Here is a 27,570-nt window from a genome sequence, read left to right as displayed (position 1 = left end):
CAACAACCTGGCCTTCGCTCGAGGAGGTAAGTGCCTTCCTTTGACTGGTCGATACTTTTAATCAAGGTGTCTCCTTTCATTTTTCTCAAATTGCACTTTGTCTTTCAGGCCCATGGTTACGTCCGACCCCAACACCAGACGTGGTGTTGAGGTCCAATAGACTGGCCAGGATGACAGACGCAGAAAAAAGCGTCAATTCCCTGGTCACCGATGAAAACTTGAGGCTGTCTGGCCTCATGGCTCCTCGCCATGAAACAAGAGGGTCCGTGGTAGACGATGCCACTGCCAAGGGGGTTCCCGAGCAGCAACCTCCTGCGTCCCCTCCTTGAAGGAGGCCAACGGGGGTTACAATCAGGGAGCCCACAGGCGATCCTTCCGCAGAAAGGTCTTCTGCTCCCCAAGGAAAGGGGAAACAAAAGGCCAAAGAGCCAGTTGTGGACCTGGGGGAATCCTCTGATGAAAATGGTAAATTTATTTTGCTTTTAAGTAGCTTGCCGATTCCCTGTCATTTGTTTGACGGGGAAGGCAACTATACATATACTCCAAATTTAGGGCCAGAGTTCTTCATGCCAGATAATGAGTGTATGACTAATAGAGTCAATAGTATATCGACCAGTAGTTGTAGCTCGAGTACTAACTTTGTGACCTTCTTTTTCGTTTTGATAGATAGTCTTCATCTGTTTTTATCTTTACCCTTTTGCATGCTTTTTCTCGTGTGCAGATATGGCCACTCCCAACGTCTTCGATTTATACAATGCTGAGGAGAAAGAAGAAGTTCCTCAGCTCCGAAGGAAGTCGTCGCGGAGACAAACTGGCGAAACAAGCCAGAGACCGGCCAAGAAAAATCGAACAGAGGACCCTCCCAGGGATGTGCTAGCTGGGCAAACTTCTATTCATCCTCCGGCCCCTCCCGAGAAAGAGACTCCTCCCGCTCCAAAGATCCCTCCTCCGGCTCCAAAGAACCCTCCTCCGACTGCACCCAGCAGGGAACAAGATAGGCGGGAAGAGACCCTTGGGGCCAAACTCTCGAGTTGTGCCGTACGAGTAGCAAAAGACCGCATTGCGTTCATCGGGAAAAATGACCGCGTCAAGGATGCAATGGTTGAGGCAGAAAATATGACGGTCGACCTGATCCTGAACAGGACCTTGAACGAAATAGCCAGCGTAAGTACTTCTTTAATCCTTTTGGCCTTAGTCTTTTAGTCTTTGCCACAGGTTCTAACTCTTATCCTTTGTCTTCAGGCTTTGCTGTCTGCCACCACTGCTTGCACCCGCACCCAAGCTACCATCGAGCAGGCTAGGGCAAAGGCCATTGAGGGGTACCAAGTGAAGGCAGCCGAGGAGCTTTCGGCTGCAGAGGCCAGGCACGCCAAGGAGTTGGAGGCGATGGTCCAACAGAGGGATGCTGCGGTGACAAAGTTGTCGGAGGCTGAAGCTGTGAAGGAAGCTGTGATAAAGTCGAGGCAGGATTATCAGGATGCCAGCCGCACCCACCTTCGTGAAATCAGAAGATTGGAAGAGGTGCTCAAACCCAAGGACGAGGCCATTGCCACTCTCGAGGGAAAAGTAAAGCAGTTGGAGCTTGAAAACTCCAAAAATCTGGAAAGGTATAAGAGGACGACGCTCCGATGTTTCTACAACTTCTGGAAACACAATCAGGGAGCCGACTTCAGCTATCTTTCATAGGATATAAGGGCTGCCGAGCTGGCTCGATGCACTGCCCAACTGGCTGAAGAGGAGGCAAGAGCGAGGATCCCTGCTTCCCCAAGTCTGGTTGGTGCTGAAGAAGAAAGAGGGGTTGTTGAGGATGTTGTCAACCAGAATGCCGCTAATGACCCTCCGACCCCAAATGCCTCTTGAGCTTTTCCATTATTTTTTCTTTCTTTTTGATTACACGACCCACGGGTCGTGATGTAAAGACAATATTTTTATTTTAAACTTTGCTGCACGGGCAGTAAATCTTTTTCTTTTACTTGAACAATTACATCCAAGCAGTGATGCTTGTGGTGTAAAAGGTTGCATGATGCTATAATATTTTCATTTATTATAACATTTGTCCGTATGACCGAACTTAGCATAGTACTTTGGCATGATTTAACCAAATATAAATTTTGAAAAATACTCTAAGTACCTTAGCATGCTTTCACTCATTTTGCTCATGTGTTTACATACCTCATGGTATGCTTTGCTATCGATGTGCCTTATATGCCCCCCAAGTGATCGAGGAGCTTTAGGTCCTTGGTCACTTGCCTTGACCATGACCTGTCCGAACATTCCTATTCGTGTGTAAAAATAATACTTGTAATACAGCAAAACAACACACGTAATGAACAAATACTTGCAAATATAAACTCACAAAGGTTGGCAAGAATGACTGGCTGCGCACAGTCCCTTATAATCTCGTATTAAAAATGGACTAAACATGTCTTTACGAGTGATTCTGAAATAGAATCTTACAAATACGAGCGATTAGCCATATAGCGTGGCTAACCCTCTTTGCTAAACTTGTAAAAAGAAAAATTAATACAAGCCAGTCCTTTAAGAAGAACTGTTCATTGATAATACTTGCGCAGGTGTTCTCCATTCCAATAACGCGGAACGAGATCTCCGTTTAAGCGTGCAAGTTTGTAGGTGCCCGGATAAAGGACTTCTTCAATTTGGTAAGGTCCTTCCCAATTAGGTTCGAGCACTCCAGCAGTAGGGTCGTGGGTATTTAAGAAAACTCGTCGTAGCACCAAGTCTCCGACGTTGAATTTTCTTTCTTTAACTTTGGAGTTAAAGTACCGGGCGACTTTTTGTTGGTATGCAGCAACTCAGAGTTGGGCCTTCTCCCGTATTTCGTCAATCGAGTCTAGGGATTCCATCATCAGTTGGCTGTCCTGGTTCTGGTCGTATGTTAGACGTCGATGTGAGGGGGGATATAATTCGACAGGCAACATCGCCTCATATCCGTAGGCCAAGGAAAATGGGGTATGTCCTGTCACTGTTCGGTGAGACGTCCTATACGACCAGAGGACTTCAGGCAGTTGTTCTGGCCATGCTCCCTTAGCTTCTTCAAGCCTTTTCTTCAGGGTGTCTTTAAGAGTTTTATTCACGGCTTCGACCTGCCAATTCGCCTGGGGGTGTGCGACTGAAGAAAAGCTTTTAATGACTCCATGTCTTTCACAGAAATCGGTGAATAAGTCGCTGTCAAATTGGGTCCCGTTGTCTGAAACTATCTTTCTGGGCAAACCATATCGACAGACAATGTTCTTGATAACGAAGTCAAGGAGTTTCTTGGTCGTGATGGTAGCGAGCGGTTCAGCTTCGGCCCATTTGGTGAAGTAATCGACTGCCACGACTGCGTACTTTACTCCGCCTTTCCCTGTAGGTAGGGATCCAATCAAATCTATTCCCCATACTGCAAAAGGCCACGGACTTTGCATCTGTTTTAATTCGTTTGGAGTTACTCGTGGAATCTTGGAGAATCTTTGGCATTTATCACATCTTCGTACAAACTCCATCGAATCCTCGTTCATAGTTGGCCAGAAGTAGCCTTGCCTTAGAATCTTCTTTGCCAAACTTTGCCCCCCAGCGTGATCCCCGCAGAAGCCTTCATGCACCTCTTTCATGAGTTCCTTAGCTTTTTATGGTGTAACGCATCTGAGTAGTGGCATTGAATATCCTCTTCGGTACATAACACCATCGACCAGTATGTACCTAGCGGCTCGCCTTTGTAGAGTTCTGGCTTTGTTCCTACCTGTTGGCAATGTACCATTTTTCAGATACTCCAAATAAGGTGCCATCCATGTATCTTCCATCTGTATCTCCATACTGGATTCGATTGTTTGAATGCTTGGCTCACTCAGTCTCTCTACTGGCACGATGTTCAAAGTGTCAGCATCCTTCGCGCTCGCGAGTTTGGCTAAGGCATCTGTGTTTGAATTCTGATCTCGCGGGATTTGCTGGAGGGTGTACTTCGTGAACTGGGCTAGCAGGTCTTTTGTTTTATTTAAGTAGGCCATCATTTTCAAGCCTCGCGCTGATATTCTCCTAGGACCTGATTCACCACCAGCTGTGAGTCACTGTAGATATCAAGCGTCTTTATGCTCATATCCTTTGCCATCCTCAATCCAGCGAGGAGTGCTTCGTATTCTGCTTCATTATTTGACCCGGTGAAGTCGAACCTGATGGCGCAGTGAAATCGATGCCCTTCCGGCGTTATCAATATCACTCCCACTCCAGCGTGGGCTTCATTGGAGGATCCATCCGTGAATAACTTCCACGAAGGAGCTTTGTCTTGAGGCTCAGGCGCTTCAGGTTGTTCGCACTGCTCGCTGTCTGGGAGTTCGGTGAACTCTGCAATAAGGTCGGCCAAGACTTGTCCCTTGACTGCTGCTCGCGGTGAATAAGTTATATCGAACTGCCCCAGTTCGACTGCCCATTTTAATAATCGTCCAACCACTTCTGGTTTTTGGAGGACTTGCCGAAGGGGCTGGTCAGTTAGAACTGTAATAGGATGAGCTTGAAAGTAGGGGCGTAGCTTCCTAGAGGCCAGGATTAAGCAATATGCTAACCTCTCGATTGGTGGATATCTCAATTCTGCCCCGATCAGCCTTTTGCTGACATAGTAGACTGCCTTTTGTACGCCTTCTTCCTCTCGCACTAGTACCGCGCTAGCAGCAACTTCTGTAATCGCCAGGTAAATAAACAAAGTTTCTCCTTCAATTGGCTTTGATAAGATGGGAGGCTGTGCCATATGGGCTTTCAAGGCCTGGAATGCTTTCTCGCAGTCTCCTGTCCATTCAAACTTCTTATTTCCTCTAAGTAGATTGAAAAAAGGGACACACTTGTCTGTTGATTTTGAAATGAATCTACTTAGGGCTGCGATTCTCCCAGTTAAACTTTGTACATCCTTGATCCTCTCTGGCGATTTCATGTCGATCAGGGCTTTTATCTTGTCGGGGTTGGCCTCGATTCCTCTTGAATTTACAATAAACCCCAAAAACTTCCCTGATCCAACTCCGAAGGAACATTTGAGGGGATTTAACTTCATCTGGTATTTGTTCAATACGCTAAAGCACTCTTGTAAATCCCTCACATGTCCTTCTGCCTTTTTAGACTTTACCAGCATGTCGTCCACGTATACCTCCATGTTTACTCCGATTAGCTCCTTAAACATGTGGTTGACTAGCCGTTGGTAAGTCACACCTGCGTTTTTCAGTCCGAAGGGCATTACTTTGTAACAGTATAAGCCCGTATCGGTCTGAAAGCTGGTGTGATCCTCGTCAGGGGGGGTGCATGCTAATCTGGTTGTAGCCTGAATATGCATCCATGAACGAGAGGATCTCGTGCCCTGCAGTTGCATCGACCAGCTGGTCGATTCTTGGGAGTGGGAAGCAGTCTTTTGGCCAGGCTTTATTGAGGTCTGTAAAATCCACACAGGTCTGCCACTTGCCGTTAGGCTTGGGAACCAGCACTGGATTGGAGACCCACGATGGATAAAATGCCACCCTGATGAACCCATTCTCCTTTAGTCTTTCGACTTCTTCTTTTAAGGCTCTTGATCTATCTTTATCGAGCAGCCTTCTCTTTTGTTGCACGGGTGGAAAGGTCTTGTCTATATTCAGGACATGGCTGATAACTGTGGGATCTATCCCAGCCATGTCTTTATGTGACCAGGCGAAAACCTCCTGGTTCTTTCGCAAAAATTCCACCAGTGCGTTCTTCGTGGTAGGCTCTAAGTTTTTCCCAACCTTTACGACTCTGGTCGGGTCTTCTTTGTCGAGTTGGACCTCCTCCAGGTCCTCGACGGGTCCAACATTCTCTTCAAAATCCCCAAAGCGAGGATCCAAATCTCTGTCCTCACTTTGGGCAACACCCTATTTGGTGACTTCATCACCGGATTGGGCTTGTGTATCAACTGCCATCTGCAACCTATCTGAGGTAGCGCTCTTCGACGTTACACTCTTCGCCTTTGTGATTGAGGCATTGTAGCACTCCCTGGCTTCCCTCTGGTTTCCCAACATGCGTCCTACCCCCGCGTCTATTGGGAACTTCATGGCCAAGTGCCACATAGAGATGACGGCCCGCAGATCAACCATTATGGGCCTTCCAATAACGGCATTGTACGCCGAGGGACAATCGACCACTACAAAAGTGGTGAGTAATGTCCTTGTTGCAGGCGTTGTACCCGTCGTTACTGGGAGCTTGATCAATCCGGCGGGGGCGAGTCCTTCTCCAGAGAAGCCGTATATCGTTTGGTTGCAGGGCTCCAAGTCCTTAACGGAAAATTTCATGCGTTCCAGTGTTGATTTATACAGGATATTCACTGAACTTCCTGTATCGACCAGTACTCTCTTCACCATCATGTTGGCCATCTGGATGTCTACGACCAGCGGATCGGAATATGGGAACCTGATGTGTTGGGCGTCGCCATCAAAGAAGGTTATCTCACCTTCCTCTGACCGAGCCTTTTTTGGTGCACGGTCCTCCACAGTCATCATCTCGATGTCCTGGTCGTGGCGCAGAGTCCGAGCATATCGTTCTCTGGCCTTTCTGCTATTTCCCGCGAGGTGCAAGCCTCCACAGATGGTTAAGAGTGTGCTAGTCACGGGGGCAGGCTGTAAGGGTGGCGAGCGTTGGCGCGTGGGCGCTTGCTCGTTGCCACCCGGAGCTTCTCGTTGGGAATTTCCCGAGGCCCGTACGTATCTTCTCAAGTGTCCTTGTCTAATAAGGAACTCGATTTCGTCTTTCAACTGGTTGCATTCATTGGTGTCATGTCTATAGTCGTTATGATAACGACAGAACTTGGTAGTGTCTCTCTTCGAAATATCCTTCCGAATGGGGCCAGGTTTTTTGTAAGGCACACTAGAACTTGTGGCCTGATAAACCTCTCCCCGAGACTCAACGAGGGCAGTGTAGTTAGTGAACCGAGGTTCATAACGATTACCCTTGGCTCGTTTGTTGTCGAAGGTGGAAGGCTCGTTATACGGCCGTTTTCCACCATTCTTGCCATTGCCGTTGTCATTTCCGTTGCCTTTGCCGTTGCCATTAGGTTTGGAACCATTGGCGGCTTTGGCAGGTTCAGAAGCCTTCTTATCCTTGCTTGAGGGCTTTCCGTCGTCAGCGATGGCTTCTTCGAGCTTGATGTAGCGATCAGCCCGGTCCAAAAATTCTTGGGTAGTTCTCACTCCTTCCTTTCAGAGACTTTTCCAAAGGGGAGAACGACGTTTTACCCCTGCGGTAATGGCCATCATTTTGCCTTCGTCCCCCACCGTTTTTGCTCCAGCCACCGCTCGCATAAAGCGCTGGATGTAGTCCTTTACTGACTCCCCATCTTGCTGGCGAATTTCGACCAGATGGTTTGCTTCGGTTGGATGCACACAACCTGCATAGAACTGTCCGTAAAACTCCCTTACGAACATTTCCCAGGAAACTATGCTTGCAGAAGGGAACTTAAAAAACCATTCCTGCGCAGCTTCAGAAAGTGTTGCAGGGAAGATCCTGCACCGAGCGTCTTCGGACACTTTCTGAATGTCCATTTGAATTTCAAACTAGTTGACATGAGACACTGGGTCTCCATACCCGTCAAAGTTTGGGAGTGTAGGCATTTTGAACTTGCTTGGAGTTTCGGCATTAGCTATCCTCTATACGAAAGGAGTGCCTTTCCTCCTATCGTGGTTGATGTAAGATGTCCTTCCCCCGACCAGCTGTTGCACTACCTGGTTGAGGGCGTCTATCTGGGCCTGTACAGCGGCAGGAATCGTTGTGGCCTCTGTTGGCGGGGGGGACGTTCTCGCCATGCCGCTCGTGGCGATCGTTGAGTACGTCACACAAATCCTCATCTCTTCTCCGCTGCTCGCTACCCCCGAGCCTGTTGAAGACATTATTTTGTTTGGGCTGCCCCCCGGCATCCCATCTATTGGGTTGGTCATCTTGAGGTACCTGGCTCCTGCCTTTACCTCTTTCTTCATTCCTTCGGCCAGTGTTCCCCTTGTCTGAGTCAGCCTCATTATATCCATGGCCATCTCTGAACCTCGACTGGCTATGGTGGGATCGACTGTTCCCTCGATTTCCATTCCTGGCTGAAACGTCCCGAGCGTTAGAGGGCGGCCTGCGCTGGTCGTGGTGTCCCCGTGCATCATCGTGCCATGGGGGACCTCGGACCGCAGAGCCTAACTCTGAGTCCCTCCTGTTACCAGGGGGATACTGACCTCTGTTCGGTAGGTTTGGCTCATCACCCCTATGGCGTCTAAGACTACGAGGCTGGTGCTCGGCCCTATTCTGCCTTTGTTGGGGGGGATTGCCGCGACCAGCCTGGGATGGTGGCTGCACCTCAAGATCCAGCGGGACGTCGTCATGGGGCGCTTGAGGCTGCTCTGGCCTTTGTGGACTTGAAGGCTGGATCGGTGGGCTTGGATTAGGACCCCTCTGGGGTGGCCCATTCGCAGGTTGGTCAGACTGCGAGGTAGGTGCGCCCTGATTTCTAGCCAGTTGCAAGGCCGCCTCGAGGGCTGCCATGGCTTCACTCTGGCGGCGGTCCATCTCCGCCTGCCTTTCGCTTAGTTCCGCGCGTTGCCGTTCAATTTCCTACTGCTGCCGTGCCACAACTCCGGCAACAGTCTCCTGACTGGCTCTCAGACTAGCCAGCTCTTCCTGCAACGCGCCCAGGGTACTCTTCAGCGTTGCATCATCCATTTCTTCCTCCTCAAAGTCCAGATGTGGCTCATCCTCCGCCACGCTTGCAGGGGGAGGAGGAGGTGGTTTTGATGGCGCAGCAGCGGCCGCCTGTCCAGCTTTCCTTCCAGTTTTCGCCATTAGTTTTCTCAGCAATGATTAATCAAGCTCTCAATGAAAGTACCAGAATGTTGACCCAAGATTTGGCCAACTGACACGGAGTCAGAATATGCTTGATATGAATGATTATGTAGAGAAGAACGTAATGACGAAAAGTAATAACAACACGATATTTTTATAGTGGTTCGGCCCCAGGATCTGGTAATAACCTACGTCCACTTAGATTGTTATTGATATAAGAACCAAAGGAGTGATCAAAGAACAAGGGTTCAATGAGTTTCACTAACCTCTCAAGAACAATACAATATCACTAGGAGAATTACTTTAGTCTCAAATGATTCAAAAGCCAAAAGTCCCTTCCTTGAGCTATCTTTTGCTATTTATAGGCTCAAAGGGGATTACAAAAGATTGTTACAGATATTCTTTCCTGAATAATCGGATACTCAGGAGATTGTGTGAGTTAAATTCGGGATTTAGAAAGATCTTCTCATTAATGTTGCTTTGTATGCGGAACTATCGACTAGACTGGTCGCAGATAAGACTAGGCTGCTTACTGCTCCTAATGCGTCTTCTGGTCGATACTCTAGCAGAGCTTTTCCAGGTGTCAGCCACGTGTCCAGGGATCACTTGTCACGTCATCAATGCTAATTTTTTGGATAACATATATATATATATAATATAATGAATTATAGTTCTATAGTATATATAAATATTTATATCAATAATCTTTACATATATGATATCTAAACATAACATTGATATATGTATATATATATTTACAGCACTACATGAAATATTTATAAAATACAATAATATTTAAAAAGAAATTAATAATAGAAATAAAATAAGAATAGAAAATGTCATAGTATAGACAGTGGTATACATGCATCAATTAATTTAGTTTCTAATGTATTTTTATTTTTAAGTTTATGTTTGTTGTAGTTTTTGAATTTGAATGGGATAACAAGAGATTGTATATTATATGTTTAATATAATATTAAATTTTAATTTAATTAAATTTTATTTAATTTATAAAATATATGATTTTATTATTTTTAAATATTTATCATTGTAAAATATCTTATTTTAATTTATTTAATTTTATTTAAGATTAAGTCATGTTTACAATCTCTGTTAAATATAAGAATATTATGTTAAATATAAGAATATTCCGTTAAAGTTAGTGGAATAAAATAAAAAAAAAACCGTTAAAACTAATAATTTTATTATTTACACATTTATTATATAAAAGATAAAGATATATATATATATATAGATTATATCAAGGTTTAAAGTAATAAAATAAAAATAATAATGTCTGTAACTACCCTAATAAACTGTTGGAAAAAATAAAAAAACATGTAATAAGTAGTTAAAAACTTAAAAGAAAAAGTAATTGTCAATAATTATCTCAAAATGTAACGGTGAAAAGAAATAATTTAAAAGTAAAATTATTTTTACAAATAAAATAAATAAATAAAATGAGCTTTTTACTAAAAATAAATAAAATTATTCTATAATTTAACCATCTTAAAAACTTTTTAAAACAATTTCAAAGAAATAACTAACTAAAAGCAAATGATCTAAAAATGTTCAATACAAACAAACGGATTAAAACAATAACCGTCACCAGAACAATGATCACTGGAAAAAATATAAAGATATAATGATAATAATATCATCATAAGATGTAATACACTCATCATATAATGTAAAACAAAATAACTGCCACAGAGTAAAGGAAGACATGTTTTTTTTTTGTCTCTAATGAAATTAAATAAATATATGGCCAAAAGAAATGAACTACACACACCAAAATGTTTCCTCTCAGGAATACTTTTTTTAAACCTTTTCTTCCACCTCAAATTAAAGAAACAAACTACGGAATAAACAAACTACAAAAGAGGGTGTTTCGCATTGTTTTATGTTTTCTGTTTTCAAAATTGTGTTTTCAAAAATGAGAATAGAAAATAGTTTTTGTAGTTTTCAAAATATAATGGTGTTTGACTATTATTTTCTAAAAACAGTTTTCAAAAACCAAAAAACCAAAAACATGTTTGGATGATAAAAATACAAGCAGTTTTTAGAAAACATGTTTTTTTTACAATAATTGTTTTAATACTTATTATTATTATTTTTTTAATAAAAATGCAATATGTCACATACATATTTAATCTAACTTAGTTATAATATTGCTAATTTTCATATAAATTAACAATATATCATATTGTTTGAAAAAATATATAATCTAAAAAATATCTAAATAAATTTTACAAGTAAAATATCAATAAAATATTATAATGCTTAAAAAATGTGAGAAATTTTATATTTTAAATAAAATATTTAATCTAAAGTATATAGAAAATCACCATTAATCTACAATATGTCCCCATAAACACAATTTGAATACTAAAATTATTTTATAGTAATAAAATATAGTTGACTAATTTATATTATTATAAGCTGTCCACATAGCTTGAGCAATACGATCTCGACATCTTGCCATTGCTACAGCAGATTCATCAGATAAATTGACTTCACATCTTGACACACTAGTGTTAGCTTCCTCTAAGTTGTCTTCACCCTCAAGTTCTTTCTCTTCCCATTCTCTAAACATATGATCATACTGTGTGCGTTGACGAATAAAATTATGAAGAGTGCAGCAAGCAATAACTATCAAAGGTTGTCTACTCAATTTGTAAGGTGGCATCATCTTCAATATAGGAAAACGTGCTTTTAGTACACCAAAGCACCGTTCAATGACATTCCTAAGAGAAGAATGCCTATAATTGAATAGTTCTTTCATACCACGTGGTCGATTGCGTCCACTATTGTATTCTTGCAAATGATATCTTTCACCACGATATGGTGGGAGAAAACCTTTTGTGCATGGAAATCCAGAATCCAAAACATAGTATTCACCTACATAATAAAACATGTCAAAAAAAAAATAGTTTTCTATATGCACCATCACATAAATTATAAAATAATAATTCAATCCTAGGCTTTCAATACCTTCTTTAGGCAATGGAAACTTATATTTAGGTTGCGTAATTGCATCTATAAACACTCTGGAATCATTTGCGGTACCCTCCCAACCAGCAGATACAAAAGTAAAGAACATTTCAAAGTTACAAGCACACAAGACATTTTGTGTTACCACATTTTTTCGGCCTCTGTAACTGACTTGCTTATCTGTAGGGACACATGCACTCACATGTGTTCCATCAATGGCACCAATGCAATTCTGATAGTACAAAAATCCAAAACCATTATAAACATTTATCGAAGAAAAATGTAAACTAAAAATATGTGAAAATATAATTTATATATAAAGTTATAATACATTGGATGTATATTAAGTACCTGAAACCATGGGTAGTATTTTGAGGAGTTGACAATATGAGAAGGTACCGGAGATTGAGTTAGTCGAATGATATCCTGTCCTAATTTACATATTGCCTTTAATGTTAAATGGAAGTGCCTATCAATAGTTTCAAGCGAATGTTGAAATCGGTCAGCTATAAGTCTCATTCCCACATTTTGACCAACAATTATAAGGAAAATAGCAACTGCTTCTTCAACTTTAATCTCTCGTGTGTCCTTAATGTATTCCTTTTGTTTTAAATAGGTACATAGCTCGATGAATACATTTTTATCCATTCGCAATAATTCATAGCATGTTCTCTCATGACCACCTAATAACTCTCTCACAAAATCTTCTCCACATAAAGAAGATGTTCTTTGAGGGATTTTCTCGATAAACTTTTCATTGTAATCACTTAAAAAGTTTAGCATCAAAAAATCTGAAAAATCATCAAAATCACTATCTGTAGAAGATGAACTAGAATCATCCATTTGATTACTCTGAATCCTGCAAATTATTTGACATGCATAATAAACTTAGAAAAAACCAATACGTATTTGAAACCAATAACAAAGTCTCCACTAGATTATCTTAACATAACATACTATAATAATGTCAAGCACACATAAAGTAAAACTCAAAGCCTACACAGTCAAACATATCACAGTATAGTCAAAGCCTATCTAACCAAGCTCTCTTTCTAATAGTAGACATATTAATAAAAATCTCTCTCCAATATGGATCCTTAAATTTCTCAACAGCTTTCATGTAGGCATCATCACTGACTTCTTCCATTCCTTCGAGGATTTGCATACAATTTGTGAGAGAAAACTCATGATTTTGGCTTCCTCCTCCTTCGGTTGTACTCTTGTATTTTTCAGCTTTAGCTAAAGTGGCCTCTGCTCTTACTTTAGCTACCTCAGTCCATGCAACAATTGCATCACTCATTTGTTGTGATTTTTGTCTCTTAGCTCTTCGCTCTGTACTTGTAGTTGTTGAATTTTTTGTTGAACGTTTAAAAACATCATCAACAAGCCGAGAGCAACTAGTAGAATCATTCTCATCAATATCATGGACGTCTATGCGATCAAATTCATTCTCCATTTCCTTTTCATCATCAGTGTTGGGCAGACCTGAAGCAGCAGAACGATGGAACTGACCAGTGGCAGTTGACTTACTAAAAATTAGTTCCAACAATACAAAATGATCACATCCTTTCTTGCGATATTGTGTTGCCTTTGGGTGTGCCTAAAATAAAAAAGAAAACTAGTTTCATCACTTAATTTGATTCAAAACTAATTTTTTATATAAATAATAGACTTAGTTTGTTCTTACCCTTAGATAATTCTGCCATATTTCCTCAGAAGTAACCACAGTATTGGTTTCACGATCCCAACCAAATCCAGTTTGTTTCAACAACTCAGCAAACTCGCGATACTTAGTGCGCAACCTATTGAACTTTTGCTTAATTTGTTTAATTAAGTATTTCCGCTTACTTTTAATTTGCAACTCCTCAAGAATTTTCGCCCATGTTTTTGAGCCAAATTGACCACTTGCCATATTTCCTTTATTCACTTCATCAACCATGATATCGATGAAAATCTTCTCTACAGTTGGTCCCCATAAACATGCATCATCAACATTTGTGATCTCAATGGCCATATTTCAAATCTAGCAATATTCCATACCATAAATTATCTTAGAGCATAGCCAATATAAGACACTAAACACAAATATTATATTCAATAAATCCTATTTATTTCCTATTAGCTTATAACCCCACTCCTTAAGATCAGCCCCTGTCATTGCCTACACAATCATATGATAAAGGAAAGGTCTCTAATGAGGCAATAGTCAAACAAAACACTTCAACTTTGGCCATTGCACATTGCCCAATGCCTAATGCCATATAGAAGAGCTATCTAGCATGTCAACCTAGAAAATCAACATTGTTATGTCTTCTCTTTCCAAAATCTATTCCAAGAAAATCCATTGCATATATATATCCTAATATATATCACAGTAAATTTTATATTTTAGTGTAACAGTGAACTTATGAACTTCAAGTTGAGACAAACACATAGCAATACCACAAGAATAACATAAATTAAAATAAGATTGTCAAGCAATACATTGATATAATAATCAATTCAATTGAAAAGCAAATTTTATGAACTATGTTACCCTGCTATGAACTATGAAAAGCAAATGGATCTAATCTTACCCTGCTATGAACTATGTTCATATTTCAAGAAAATTTTATGAACCTCACTACCCCTTTTAACCTGACTACATTCTTGTTTTGTTCGATAAAGCAAGAACCATGTAGAAAATCCCAGAAGACAGTTGTTCTGTTTGGTAACCATGAAACAGATATATATATATATAAATGCAAGAGTTGCAGTACCAAAACAATCTATACATGTTTTATATAACAAACTTCCACATGTAATCATCCAAATACAACAATACCCATAAACACACTAAAAGGGTCTTTCATCAATCAACACTGTTAAGGATTTGACCACATATATATATATATATATTTATAGAGTAGCTAGCTATAACCAGCTAATATGTGAATATTCAAAACTTGGTCAAGCTCAAAAAGCATGAAATCCATGACTATACATATTAGACACTCGTACCAGCGTATATGCTAAATGGCAAAACGCCAAGGAAGAACCATATATTTATGTATATATAAATATATAGAAGGAGATACCTTAAAAAACCAGGAGAATGGCAGAGTGAAGGTCTAGCTGCAACATCAAGATATGATCTGCAGAAGAGAAAAAAAAATTAGGGCACAAAAGTGTGTAAGATAAGAAGAACACACAATAAAATGTTGAGAGAATTCGTTTCAATCAGTAGTACAGAAGAGAATTTGTGCGTGGAGAATGTCCTCAGAGGCGGAGAGATGGAGGAGAAGGAGCTCAGAGCTCCATTGAAGTTCATTGACTGTGCTTCTCCTATTTTCGTCGAGAGAGAAATGAGAGATCTGAGAACATATTTTGAAAACATAAATAAGGTGTTTTCTAAATTCTTGTTTTTTTTAACTCAGTTTTTTAAAAACTGTTCTCAAAAAACAAAGCCAAACACATCATTTGTTTTCAAAAAACAATTTTCTATTTTTTAAAACAGAAAACTGTTTTTGAGTTAAAGAGCCAAACAGGCCCTTTGTTTGACATTATTTTTTGTTTTTCGCTTTTAAAGTTAGATTATCAGAAATGAGAATAAAAAATAATTTTTATGGTTTTCAAAAATCAAAAGGTGTTTGGTTAATATTTTTAAAAAATAATATTTTAGTTTTATTTTTTTTAAATCTTAAATAAAAAATTAACAAATATATTTACAAAGAGAAAAATCTTTTAAAAGTTTGTAATAAATAATGAGATAAAATAATTTGAAAGAAAAAATGATGAAAAATAAGAATTGAAAAAGTAATGAGAGAAAATTTGAAGAAATAGAAATTGAGAAGAGAAAAATTGATTTAAGAAAAAATGAAAGAGAATGTGATGAGAAAAAAAAAGTAACGAAGGAGAAGTAAGTAGAGAAAAAGCAATGAGAGATGAAATGTGAGAGAGTGAAAAAATAAGGAGAGATGAAATGAGGATATATTAAGGGATGAGAAAGAAAAAAAAAGGATATAGTAAGTGATGAAAGAGAAAATGATGAAAAAAAATATAAAAAAGATAGAAAGTGAAAAGAGAGAAAATAGCGAGAGATGAAGTGAAGAGAGAAAAGGTAAAGGGATAGAAAGTGATGAGAGAGAAAATAAGGAGATACAAAATGATGGGAGAGAAAGTAAAGAGAGATAAACTAATGAGAGAAAATGACATTACAATAAATCATGTTAGATAATAATAATTAAAAAAGTAATGTGACAAAAAAATAGATAAAAAAATTGAGAACATTAAAAAACAACTTTTTGTTGTTCTAAAAATTTTATATTTTTTGTAACTTTGTTTTTAAAAATTATTTTATAAAAACAAAGTCAAACATCTTAACTTGTTTTCAAAAAATAAATTTTAGTTTTTAAAAATTAAAAATAATTTTTTTAGTTAAAGATTTAAACTCCTTCTAAATTTTTATATATTTTATTTTTAAGAAAGTGAAGTAATAAAAAAATGGAAGGGGAAAAGATAAATCATTAAATATACATAAATATATACAAACCAATATAACAAAAGAATACTTACAGAAAATCAAATTCAGAGGAAATTTGGAAAATACATAGAAGAACCAAAATAAAACTGAATAGAATAAAAACAAATGAACAATGCCAGATCCAATGCTAAGAGAAAAGTAGTGATATATCAATATGAAATATATAGACAAACTAAATATAAAATCACGAACAAATTCAGAATATACTCAACAAAATCCATCAAACCGACAAGAAAACCGCTGTCGTTGAAACAACTAAAGAACATTGTAGATGGAAAAAGAAATCCAAAAATTTCATAAATTAATGAGAGAAAAATACACATCTATTTATTCGCCTCTCAAGAACACTAACGATTGGAAAACCGTTACCGGGAATTAGATCACCAGAATTTTTTTGGGAAGATCCGTCCATTGCTAAAATATGGTTCTTCATGTCTCAACCCCTACTTTATTTGCCCTTTAGAAAAAAGGACCATTTTATTCACAATTTATTCTTATTAACCATTTTAAATTTCAAATAATTAAAAATTGAGAACTTAAATATAAAAATTGAATTTCTCAAATAAGGCGTAAAACATATTTAAATTAATTGGGTCTGAATTGTATTTTTCATATCAACTTTTTTAAACGAAAATCTTTAAGGCCTCTTTTTAGCAGTAAAAAACAGTTTCGGTGATATTTTCAAGAAAAAACATCAAGAAATCTGATGAAGATGTGGAGATTCTCTTTTACTAACATTAAAATGTTAAACAAATTCTACAAGGATTATTAAAACTAAATGAAGAAAATTGAAATAAAGATGGAAGTACAATATGTTAATCTGCATCAAGATGTTTTTCCTATCCATCACTGGATGGACAAAAGTACACTGTTCAGTTATCTAAAAAAACTGATTTTTCCTACAATTTATTCGCTCAACATCAGAACTACTTCTTACTGTTCTAGTCTAACAAATTAAGAAAAAATATATAGTAATAAATATGAAAGAGGAAAACAAAATTAAGGAGCATTATAAAAAAAGGACTGATCCTAGCATTAATCCTGCCAAGCCTCAAAATTTAGTATACTCAGTTAATTTACAAACACTGTCGAAAATTATCGAACAAAACGCTCGAACTCTCTCTTGGTGAAACAAATGAGAAGCGTTCAGATTTTCCGTATCATTAAAAAGCCAACCTACACAGAGAAAACAGGTACTTATTCATTACAAAAATAAGCTTAAAGACATGTTCAAAGAACTCAAGGGGCACGCATGCAGCATTTTATTTTAATTTAGAAAAATGCAGAATTAAGCAACTAGAAAATTCTGTCTTTGATTCTAGCATCTCTTAACTTGTGCTGATAGTTACCTATGAGGCAAACTTGTTGCTGTAGTCAAGATTGAACAGCATGTTCCTGCGATTCTCATTACCCATCCGAATCTTGAATGTTGTTGCTAAAGAATTCACACGATCATCGCTTTCACAGTCCATCTCCCGAATACATCGTCTCCTGGTATTCTTCAATGTTTCTTTGGATGGCTCAAAACCGGCATTTACCTAGCATAAAATATCACACCTTGAATTAGCTTCTTCACATAGACAGCAAATAAAAAAGCACAAGCTATTGATTGCAAAAATGAAGTTACCATGCTATCAATAACAGAGAGAGCGGCTTTTTGATCTCGGTTGACAAGATGAGCATCAACAAGTATCGAGTATGACTTTGCATTGGGTTTAGCGTCCAAACTTAGCATGTGATCGAACACCCTTGAAGCTTCGAATGTCTGCCATGATCACATAATTAATTAGCAAAGTATAGGTCTCTGTTGTGCAAATATTATGCAAATGTGTCTTTCCACCATGTTCAGGCCCATTTGCATCATCACATGCATGCAAATTAGGGCCTCGAAAGAACTGCACTATTCCACATTAATAGACCGTTCTAAAGATGACACTATCTGCCGAGAGAACTTTACTTTTTCCCCCTCTTTCCACACAATCAACCTAATATGATTATATGAATACTTCTCATGAAAATAAATTGGGGTGCAGCAGAACAAGATTACCTCTAGACATATTGGAAAACCTATATGCATGGTAGAGAACATAACGAACTAACTAAAAGCCACAGTGGGCTTACAAAGTGCATGTCTTTGTGAGCGTTTATGGAAGTGAGACAAAATGCAGCCTAAGATGCGCACCTTCTTGAGCCTCCCAAAAGCATACATTAGAGCATTGTAAGAATGAACGTCAGGAGCCAGCCCAAAGGAAGAACTAATTGCCTCAAAGGTCTGGTATGCACGATCAAGGTCCCAAATATTTGCACATCCTAATATTACACAGTTCAAAGCAGCGACTGACTTGTAAGGAGGGTCTGCACGACTCAAATTCTCCAGTTGAAAATACACCTGGAAAAGAAATTAACAATTATAATAATAAATAAAGGTCAGACAATTCTCACCTTCTATACCAGATTAACATAAAAAGCACACATTCATCCATCTTTATTATTATATGAAAGAAAGAAAAAAAAAGGCAAAAGAACTACCAACAATTCAAACCTTAGGACTTCTAAAAAAAATCTATAGTAATAAAATATATGCCTATCTTCTTGTATCATTAAGTTATAACTATAGTTGCACGCATTTACTTGTTTAAATGTTTATTAAAGTGTATATACAATAGCAGAAGAATTATCAACAAGTGTATCCTTAGGGATTTCAAAAGTATCAATTGTCACACGTGTGTATCTTCTTGTTTTCAGTAAGTTATGATAAGCTATATGTTATTATGCAGAGTTACTTGTTATACATATGTTACTTCTAAAAGAACAAAAAAAATTAATAGTATTATTGAACACATATATAAATGAAGGTAAAGGGAAAGGATAAAGGATATTCACAAGATTGTAGCAAACTGAAGCTATCGTATTTAATGGATAGAAAGACATACTGCATCTAAAGTCTCAAAACCTTTCTTGGAACATGCCACAACCAATGGAGATAAAGAGGTGAATGGACAAAATAGTTGAGCTTCTGCTATTTTATTGGAATGTTCATAAGCAGACTCAAACTCATTTAACGTACTAAAAGCTCTCCGTAGCTCCCCCAACGATGCCAAGGCATATATCTTTGCAAGGTAAGATTCAGGATTAGGGGCCTTCTTTTGACGCAATGAGCGCTTTAGGATTGCCCACGATGCATCCAAGAGATTAGAATTGTAAGTTCTACCAGCAGTTCCAAGTGCTGACACAAGTAATCCTTCATCCACAGAAAGAGAAACAGAAGGCCTTGCTTGTTCACCTCTAGCAATCCACTTGGCCAAAAACTCCAGGGCATGATAAGCTAACTTGCTATTGTCCTCTTGCAATGAAAGATCTGCAATGAGGTTGCACGTTGCCCAGGGAGGACAAAGAGATTTGTTTTGTTCCATTGACTGATAACTCCAATTAAAACCAAATTACACAAGTAAATAACTAAATATTATTCTAAATTTTGCACCTGTAACTACAACTCAAAATGTAGTAGTAAGTATCAATTACATACCTTGCACTTCTCAATAATCGAAACCAAGGCATCCAGCCTGCGAGTTTTGAGACAGACTCGAACGAAATCTGTAAACACCTTCACTGACAATGTATAGCCAGATTTTAATGCCAAGTCTATATATTTGACGCCGTCATTAATTCTGTTGGTCTGAAAAAGCAAGGCAAGAACCAAGTTATACGATTCATCATCAGGCAGAGATTCTTTCCCAGTTTGCAGCATCCTGAAAAATTTGAAAAGAAAAGGGTCAGTGAGAATGAGATAAGTCAATGTGATTACAAATAGATAAGTATATGTACCAAAATGCTTAACTAGATTCCTGATTTAAAACACCCTCATGGCCATTAGACACGATACAACTAGCTTACTCAAGCACATAAATCTTTGTTTTCAATCACCACTACAGCAATGCATTGTCTGTAAAACACATTCATATAACCATAAAATTTCCTCGAAAACACTAGGGGGGTCGGTTTTAATTGAACTGTCATCAGATAGAATGGTTTTCTCTAAAGCTGCCTTCCATATTTTGTAATTTTCCTCTTGTGTGACTTGGCAAATAGACAATATATAGCCTTAGAAGGTAAACCTCAATTCCCCCCCAAAAAAACTTCTTTTCTTTATTTGTTTATTTATTTGAGGTTTTAACAAGGAGCCTAGAACAGAGCCTAACACAAAATACAAACTGAATTGAAAAATCAGTTTTCTCAGAATTCTCATTTTTAGTTCTCAGTGCTTATTTTGTTTTTAAGCACACTAGCAACTATGAAACGGCAATTATTTTTGTTCATTATCATTAGTTTCTTTTGAGTTTTTTTTTTCTGCTGTAAATTTCAGAAAAAGAAGTTTTAAGCATTTTGAAGTAGAAGGCCAATCATAAAAATAAATGCTTAATCCAATCTTAATGTTTCAGCATAGAAATAGTTCTATATATTCTTATAAATGCCAACAATTTAGTAAAATACTCAATTATACATTTACATACATACATATTTACCCACATTTAACATGAATACTTATATGAATCAAATGGGAGTTAAAAATATCCAACCGTTCAAGCAACTTCAAGGCAGCTTCAGTCTCTTTGGCCTGGTACATAACTTCGAGTACTAGATTAAACGACGCTGTGTTTGGCTTGACATCATACTCATCCATTTGGGCCACCAGATCCAGCAACTCTCCGGCCGACGCTCCGGTCATCAAATTGGCCCTCAGGTAATTGTTGAAGAGATTCACGTCAGGCTTGTTAGGCTTCCCATTCTTGTCTAGCGACCGAACCCAGTACTCAAACAACTGCTTCATGTCAGCCCAGTTCTGTGACGCCATCCAATCGGCGAATAAATTCATAAGGCTCGCACTGTCTAGGGACTGCGACAAAGCTTGGATGTGAGGGGTCGACGACCGCTGCAAGAAATCAAGAGGAAGCAACGACTGAGCCATGGAAGCATTTGTGATCGGGCTCCTCCAGTTCTCATGGTATAGGGGGCTACCGGAGGCCGGGTTCGGGGGAAGTGGAGTTGCCGGATCGTGATTTGACTCCGCCAGCTGAGGCTCTTGACTCAAGAACCCGAAGGTGGTGATGGACTTAAATTTAGAGTTTTGACTTAAAGTTTTGACTAGGGTTCGGGTCCGACCGAAAATAGCCATTTGGGACGCCATTGATGGAGAACTTGACTGACTGGTTAGGGTTTTTGATGAGCGAAGGTCAGTTCAGTGTTATCGAGGCGATCAAGGATTACATGGTAAATTCAGGCGTATATTCTGGGTCCAATTGGCAGGCCCATATATTAATGGACTGAACAAGACATAAGCCTCAAATGTCGAACTGGGCTATATTACCCATTTACACTGACCTGGGCTGGGCTTTCGGGGATCAAGATGTTCCTAAATTGGGTTCATTAGCACATATCTGGCCCGAACAAAAAGTGAAAATACTTTTAGGATATTTTTTTAGAAATTTACACAATATACTATTTTTGTTTCCAAAATATCTCTTACACGGTGGTACGAAAAAAATTGCATTGTTATTGTCTCTCTAACAAGTATCTCTACTTTTAAGAAGTAAAATTGAAAAGAAAAGAAAATGAAGTAAAGCTTTCATTTATTGGTGTCCCACAATTATATATATTCGAGATTATACTTTTTTAGAACATATGTTTTGTCTTATTATCTATTTGAACTTGTGTTTTGACAAATTACTTTTTAAACCTTGTGTTTTGTAAAATTGTTCAAATAGATCATGTTGACTAGCAATTTTGTTAACAACTAATTAAACAAAGCTTAAAGAAATAGATATTGAGACACGAGATTTTAGGTGGTTCAAGTTATGAATTAATCCTAGTTCACGAGTCAAATATATTTAGATTAGGATGTTAAAATCTTGCAAATGTTGAGCTTCTATGGAGGTTTTCATGCAGCATTTTGGCAATACTTTGAAAGAAAGAAAATGAATCCAAGATCCCTTACAAAGTGTGCCCTAGCCCTATTTATAGATGGCTGAGGGAAATTAGTTCCCTGATGAGGACTAATTACAATTAACCTCCCATAATAGGGACTTAAATGTACAATAAATGGTAAATTCCTCCAGTTAAAGCGCTGGTGAACCCCCTACGTATCTCAATGGACCCAATACGAGGTATCAACCCATTACTTTATAGAGCAACATTCTCCTGACAATGTCAGGAGAGTAGTAGCGTGCTTTCCCATGTCAGGCGTCGTCCTGAGATATCCTACTTGTCGCTTATACAGAATTGACACCATTATCTGTGTAACAGTGAATGTCAGATGGCTGCTTGTGGTTAAGGTCAGTCAGGGTCACTGTGCTTGACACCTGAGCTTTATTCCAGGTTCAGAGGATGATTCTCGCAGAATTGGAGGACATGAATAAAATAGACGGGCTTGTAATAAGACATGGAGCATTTAACTGGAAGGTGGTTCTCGAAAGTGACATGTTAGAATTCTAGCGTTGAGTCTGTTTACACTATATTGATTGATTATAGTGCTACACATTCGTTTGTCTCTAGTAGAGTGGTTGATAGACTGTGTAGGCCTTGTGATTTCTTTACTGTGGGGTTTGGGACCTTATTCCCTACTAGGGAACTAGTAGTTTCTATGAGATGGATTATGTAACGTCCTGCGTTTCGGATACCTTGAAACGACTCGAGTCGGGATTGTTTTCCCCGAGTTAAGAATATTATTTTAAATAATATTATATTTGTTTGGAATTTATTTCCATGAGTTATTGCTAGCCAAATTATGAATTTTGTGTTTAAAAGTTAAGATAAGACTTTCGGTCTTAGACCGACACAAAAACCCTAATCGGGTACAAATCTCATAAAATAAAATGAAAAACTATGGCAAATATATTTTGGGCATAAAATACATTCATAAAAATTAAAGTTTGGTAAAAAAGAATAAATCTAAGGGAAAATGGAAATTTTAAGGCATTTTGTGTTAAATGCTTAATTTTACCAAATTGGGGAATTTTATTCCATGAATGGACCTTAGGTTAAAATTTATTGTGTGATTAATTAAATTAAATGTGAGAGACATTTAATTTAATTATTATGTGTTAAGTTTTGTTTTCAAAACTTAATAAGAGTGAAAAATGTTATAGGAAGTTAAATTAGATTTTTCTTCTTAGGAAATATTTATTAACTTTTATATAATATATATATATGATCACATATATAAAATAAGTGGTGGCCGGCCATGTGAAGGAGTTAATGGGGTTGACCAATTTTTTTTTTAGTTTAATCCCAATTTAAATATAAGGGTTAAGGCATCAAGTGGATGGTAAAAACACTCAAGTGATTAGATATTTTTTTTAGTTGATATGCTCTTCTAACCCTCCCCAACCGACCCCACTCTCTCTCTCACTTTCACTCTCATCTTTTTTTAAAACTCTCTCTCAAGTTTTCTCTCTATCTTCAACCTCAAAAACACTAAGAAGGCTTGGAAGCATTAAGCTTTGGTCTAGGAAGGGTTTCCATAAGGTAAAGTTTCAAAAAACTTGACTTTGTAAAGCTTTTAACCATAGGTCTTTCAATAGCTAACTATCTATGTTGTTGGGGGGAGTTGGTTAAGGTATTGAAAGAGTTTTGAAGGACTCAAAGCTAGTAGGAACATCAAAAACCTGGAGCAAGAACAACAAGAGGAAAAAAGTTTACTTTTTATGGTTGTTATTGTTTGGTTTTTATTTTTAAGCATTATTTTGTATATTTAATGCTTAAAATATCTTATTGGTGATGTGATAAGGCTATGGTAGTTGCTCAATAATTTTTATGATGCTTGTGTGTTGATTTTTGAAAATAGGGACCATAATCCCTAAGGGTTTTGGTGAGAACTCTAAAACAAAATACAAGTTTTACAAAGACCTAAATGGCATACCAAAAATGGAATTGGGAAATTTTGGTAACAATTGGGTATGTAAATTTCAAGTTATGACCTAACAAAGTATGTAGTTAAAAATGTGAAAAATAGTGTTTTCACACTTAGTGTAAAAATGAGATTTTGGAACTTAAGGTAAAAAGTAAAATTTTGCTTATTGCAAGATAAAAACTTGGTAAGTCTTGAAAACATATTTTGACCTAAAATACCACTTTGAGTTTAGTGAGAATTATTTTTATTAAATAATTTTTATTCTTTCTAAAAATAAAAGAATTTATTTATTAATAAGTTAATAGATTAAAAGAGGGTTTAAAACCCTATATTTTGATAAAATAATTAAGTGAATTATTTTTCTAGTAAGCAAACTTGATTAATTGACTTCGGAAAAAATTAACTAATCAAGATGAGAAATTTTTAACGGTTTTCCTAATTAAGATAAATTAGGCAATTTTCTTTAAAATGTTTTTAGATATTAAAACCTTAAGAAAAATAAAAGGGAAATTATGAATTTATTTTCTTAAAAAATAATTAAGGAATTTAATTACTATTTTTCGGGATATAATACTAGCTAAAATCTTTTATATATCTTACCAACTATTGAAAGTACGGGTTAATAGCGGAACTTTTAAAGAATAAGATTTTTAGCGAATTGTGGGAAAATACTATTGTGATACTCGAGCCTAAGTATCGAGACTATAGGGTAGGTCTCCCCGAGACTTAGGGTTTAGTCTCAAATATTTTTGTATGAATTTCCTTAATGGGTTTAAAACCAAATAAGGATCTCTAATCCTTACAAATGATTTTTAAAATGACCAAGCTGCCCAAAATAATAATAATGAATTGTGAAGTGCCATAATTAATCCGAGTATACTGTATGGATAATTACAGCATTGGCTAAGCTTAACTGAATTATACATTGGAGGGTGAAATCTTGCTGAGAGCAAAGGACTCCAGGTAAGTCAACTTCTATTGTGTGGCTGCAACATGAAACGACTATTGAATTGTACGTTAGTATAGACACATGCACATATATACACTGTCGTAGAAAGTTTGCTTAGAGACGTTAGTCCTAGTTGGTGCTGATTCAGAAAATATGATCGGTAGATATCCGTCATATTCTAGACGGCTGATCCCCGTCATACTGCTTGATTTTATTTATGTCTGGTTCATTACTGCGACGAGTGGCCAAGTGGTGAGGATTGCTAGTTTAAACCTAGGGGCGCCAAAATGAATGGGACCTAGGGGCCCTCATGCTTACCTAATCAGTGAACTGTTAGAACCCGAGCAAGTGCTCTGATAAGTTATTCCCGGATAGTAGCCGTGAATATTGGCCATTCAGTGAGAATGCTTAGAGATACTAGGGGTTGCCAAGTTTGAGTGAGGCTGAACACCCTAGGGGTGACTGCTCACCAGCACCACTGATTAACATAGAAGTCTCTGTAAAACTGTGTAACTTCGTTTACACTTTTGGATAAGTAGTGATGCCCTAGGTAACGTGATGGTTACCCTTGTGAGGGATTTACTCTTGGATAAGTAGCGATGCCCTAGGTAACACGATAGTTACCCTTGATGTGGATATTTATTGGCTAGATCTTAGTGTTGAGACTCGGTTCTCTCTTACAGATTTGCATTTATGCTGGAGGGCGTGTTATGCCCGAATTGTTTGAAGTTGTCGAGCGTTGGTCTCAAATTATATTGTGATATATTATATATGCTTGCTCTGAAATTTTTTGAGTGCAGGGATTTATTTATTGATAAGAAATAGTTGTGATATAATATATCTACTTGTTCTAGGATTTTCTGGGTGCAAGAATTTATCTGTTTCTATGAAATAATTTGTCATTGGTTATCAGGCATGACCATAAGTTTGCCAAGACGCTTTTGCGTTCTTGAAATTGATTGTGTAGGGTCTGGATGGATCCGGAACCCTAATTCTCTGCATGCGTTTGTTTTAAAGTTGAACTTACTAAGCGTTTTCGCTTACCTAGTTGTTTCCTGTTGTAGGTAAGAACAAGGGCAAGGCAGAGCAGTGAGCGTTGGAGTCTACCTTGCGAATGTACATGTGGACCGACCTTTTGGGAAGCTGTTTTATTTTTGGAAATAAAACTAGGCTCACTCTACTCTTTATAAAATATGTTTTGTATTAAATGTTAAGTATGGCCATACGACTTTTAAAAAGTTTTTTTAATACGAGTTTTTGAGACATTTGGTTAAATGAAAACATTTATATTTCCGCATTATCGAGTCTTAAAAATCTGGGTCGTTACAAATTAGATCCTTGCCAGTAGAGGTGGATGGTAGAGAGTTGTCAGTAGACCTGATTGAGCAAGCTATGGAGGATTTTGATATGATTCTGGGCATGGATTGGTTAGCCAAGTATGGGGCAACCATAGATTGTGAAAGGAGGATGGTGACCTTTAAGCCCAAGGGAGAGAACTCGTTTGTATTTGTGGGTGCTATGAACGGGCCTCGTATTCCGATGATCTTAGCACTGAAGGCTAGAGAGTTATTGTAGGGAGGTTGCATAAGATTCCTAGTGAGCGTAGTGGATACCACTAGGGATGTGCCGGTTGGGCTGAAAGAGACTAGATTGGTCTGTGAGTTTTTAGATGTATTTTAAAAAGACCTACAGGGATTACCACCGCAGTAGGAGATTGATTTTGTAATAGAGTTGGCACCGGGGACAGAACTAGTACCTAGAGCACCATACAGAATGGCTCTGGCAGAGTTGAAAGAGTTGAAGGTACAACTACAAGAGTTACTGGATTTGGGATTCATTAGACTCAGCTTCTCACCGTGGGGTGGGCCAATGTTGTTTGTTAAGAAGAAGGATGGGACACTGAGGATGTGTATCGATTACAGGGAATTGAACAAGCTGACTATCAAGAACAAGTACCCACTACCGTGGATTGATGACATGTTTGATCAATTGCAGGGTAGGACAATATTCTCAGAGATCGATCTTCGATCTAGTTATCACTAGTTGAGGATCAAAGATGAGGATATTCTGAAGACGACCTTTCGCACAAGATATGGACATTATGAGTTTCTGGTCATGTCGTTTGGACTGACCAATGCCCCAAAAACTTTTATGGATATGATGAACAGGGTGTTCAAGGACTACCTCAACAAGTTTGTGATTGTCGTCATCGATGATATCCTAGTCTACTCTTAGACAGAGGCAAAACACGAGAAACATCTCTGATTGGTACTTCAAAGGTTGAGGAAGCACAGGTTGTATGACAAGTTCAAAAAGTGTGAGTTCTGGTTGCCTCAGGTGACCTTTCTTTCTCTCATTGTTAGCAGAGATGGAACTAAAGTTGATCCAGCTAAGATTGAG

At 37.9% G+C, this 27,570-nt stretch overlaps 3 protein-coding genes across 4 annotated transcripts; all 3 read right to left on the bottom strand.

The window, feature by feature from the left end:
• Positions 1-11,214: 11,214 nt before the first annotated feature.
• On the bottom strand, positions 11,215-15,214 carry LOC133822980 (protein ALP1-like). Of its 2 annotated transcripts, XM_062255493.1 has the most exons (5): positions 15,023-15,214; positions 14,871-14,927; positions 12,145-12,652; positions 11,794-12,025; positions 11,215-11,700 (listed from the first exon to the last, which is right to left on the bottom strand). In XM_062255493.1, exons 3-5 carry the CDS (start codon positions 12,634-12,636, stop codon positions 11,222-11,224), a joined length of 1,203 nt encoding a protein of 400 aa, XP_062111477.1. In that variant the 5' UTR covers positions 12,637-12,652; positions 14,871-14,927; positions 15,023-15,214; the 3' UTR covers positions 11,215-11,221. The 2 variants fall into 2 exon arrangements, with proteins under 2 accessions (XP_062111477.1, XP_062111476.1); XM_062255492.1 differs by lacking the exons at positions 14,871-14,927; positions 15,023-15,214 and adding an exon at positions 13,481-14,282 and having other exon boundaries at positions 12,145-13,393.
• Positions 12,818-13,807, bottom strand: LOC133824688 (L10-interacting MYB domain-containing protein-like). Its single transcript, XM_062257651.1, has 2 exons — positions 13,481-13,807; positions 12,818-13,393 (listed from the first exon to the last, which is right to left on the bottom strand). The coding sequence occupies exons 1-2, from the start codon at positions 13,805-13,807 to the stop codon at positions 12,818-12,820; spliced, it is 903 nt and encodes a 300-aa protein (XP_062113635.1).
• Positions 15,215-17,109: 1,895 nt separating the features above from the next.
• Positions 17,110-21,561, bottom strand: LOC133822979 (pentatricopeptide repeat-containing protein At1g26460, mitochondrial). Its single transcript, XM_062255491.1, has 7 exons — positions 20,893-21,561; positions 19,842-20,064; positions 19,249-19,731; positions 18,498-18,704; positions 17,943-18,080; positions 17,665-17,853; positions 17,110-17,491 (listed from the first exon to the last, which is right to left on the bottom strand). Exons 1-6 carry the CDS (start codon positions 21,498-21,500, stop codon positions 17,665-17,667), a joined length of 1,848 nt encoding a protein of 615 aa, XP_062111475.1. The 5' UTR covers positions 21,501-21,561; the 3' UTR covers positions 17,110-17,491.
• Positions 21,562-27,570: the final 6,009 nt, after the last annotated feature.

This window comes from Humulus lupulus, chromosome 3 (assembly GCF_963169125.1).
Source record: "Humulus lupulus chromosome 3, drHumLupu1.1, whole genome shotgun sequence".
In the NCBI taxonomy this organism is placed as follows: Eukaryota; Viridiplantae; Streptophyta; class Magnoliopsida; order Rosales; family Cannabaceae; genus Humulus; species Humulus lupulus.
Note: the sequence above shows the minus strand (reverse complement) of the source record. Positions and strands in the feature narration are given on the sequence as shown.

Bases quoted from the DNA above. Each gene is read 5' to 3' on its own strand.
- LOC133822979 (XM_062255491.1), bottom strand. From the start codon at position 21,500: ATGGCGTCCCAAATGGCTATTTTCGGTCGGACCCGAACCCTAGTCAAA. The intron at 20,065-20,892 runs GTTGGATATTTT...CAAATTTTTCAG, and splicing joins GCCTTGAAGTTGCTTGAACG to GATGCTGCAAACTGGGAAAG. The intron at 18,705-19,248 runs GTATGTCTTTCT...TTTCTTTTCCAG, and splicing joins GTTTTGAGACTTTAGATGCA to GTGTATTTTCAACTGGAGAA.
- LOC133822980 (XM_062255493.1), bottom strand. From the start codon at position 12,636: ATGGATGATTCTAGTTCATCTTCTACAGATAGTGATTTTGATGATTTT. The intron at 12,026-12,144 runs GTACTTAATATA...TTGTACTATCAG, and splicing joins AATACTACCCATGGTTTCAG to AATTGCATTGGTGCCATTGA. The intron at 11,701-11,793 runs GTATTGAAAGCC...TTTATTATGTAG, and splicing joins GTTTCCATTGCCTAAAGAAG to GTGAATACTATGTTTTGGAT.
- LOC133824688 (XM_062257651.1), bottom strand. From the start codon at position 13,807: ATGGCCATTGAGATCACAAATGTTGATGATGCATGTTTATGGGGACCA. The intron at 13,394-13,480 runs GTAAGAACAAAC...TTTTTATTTTAG, and splicing joins TATGGCAGAATTATCTAAGG to GCACACCCAAAGGCAACACA.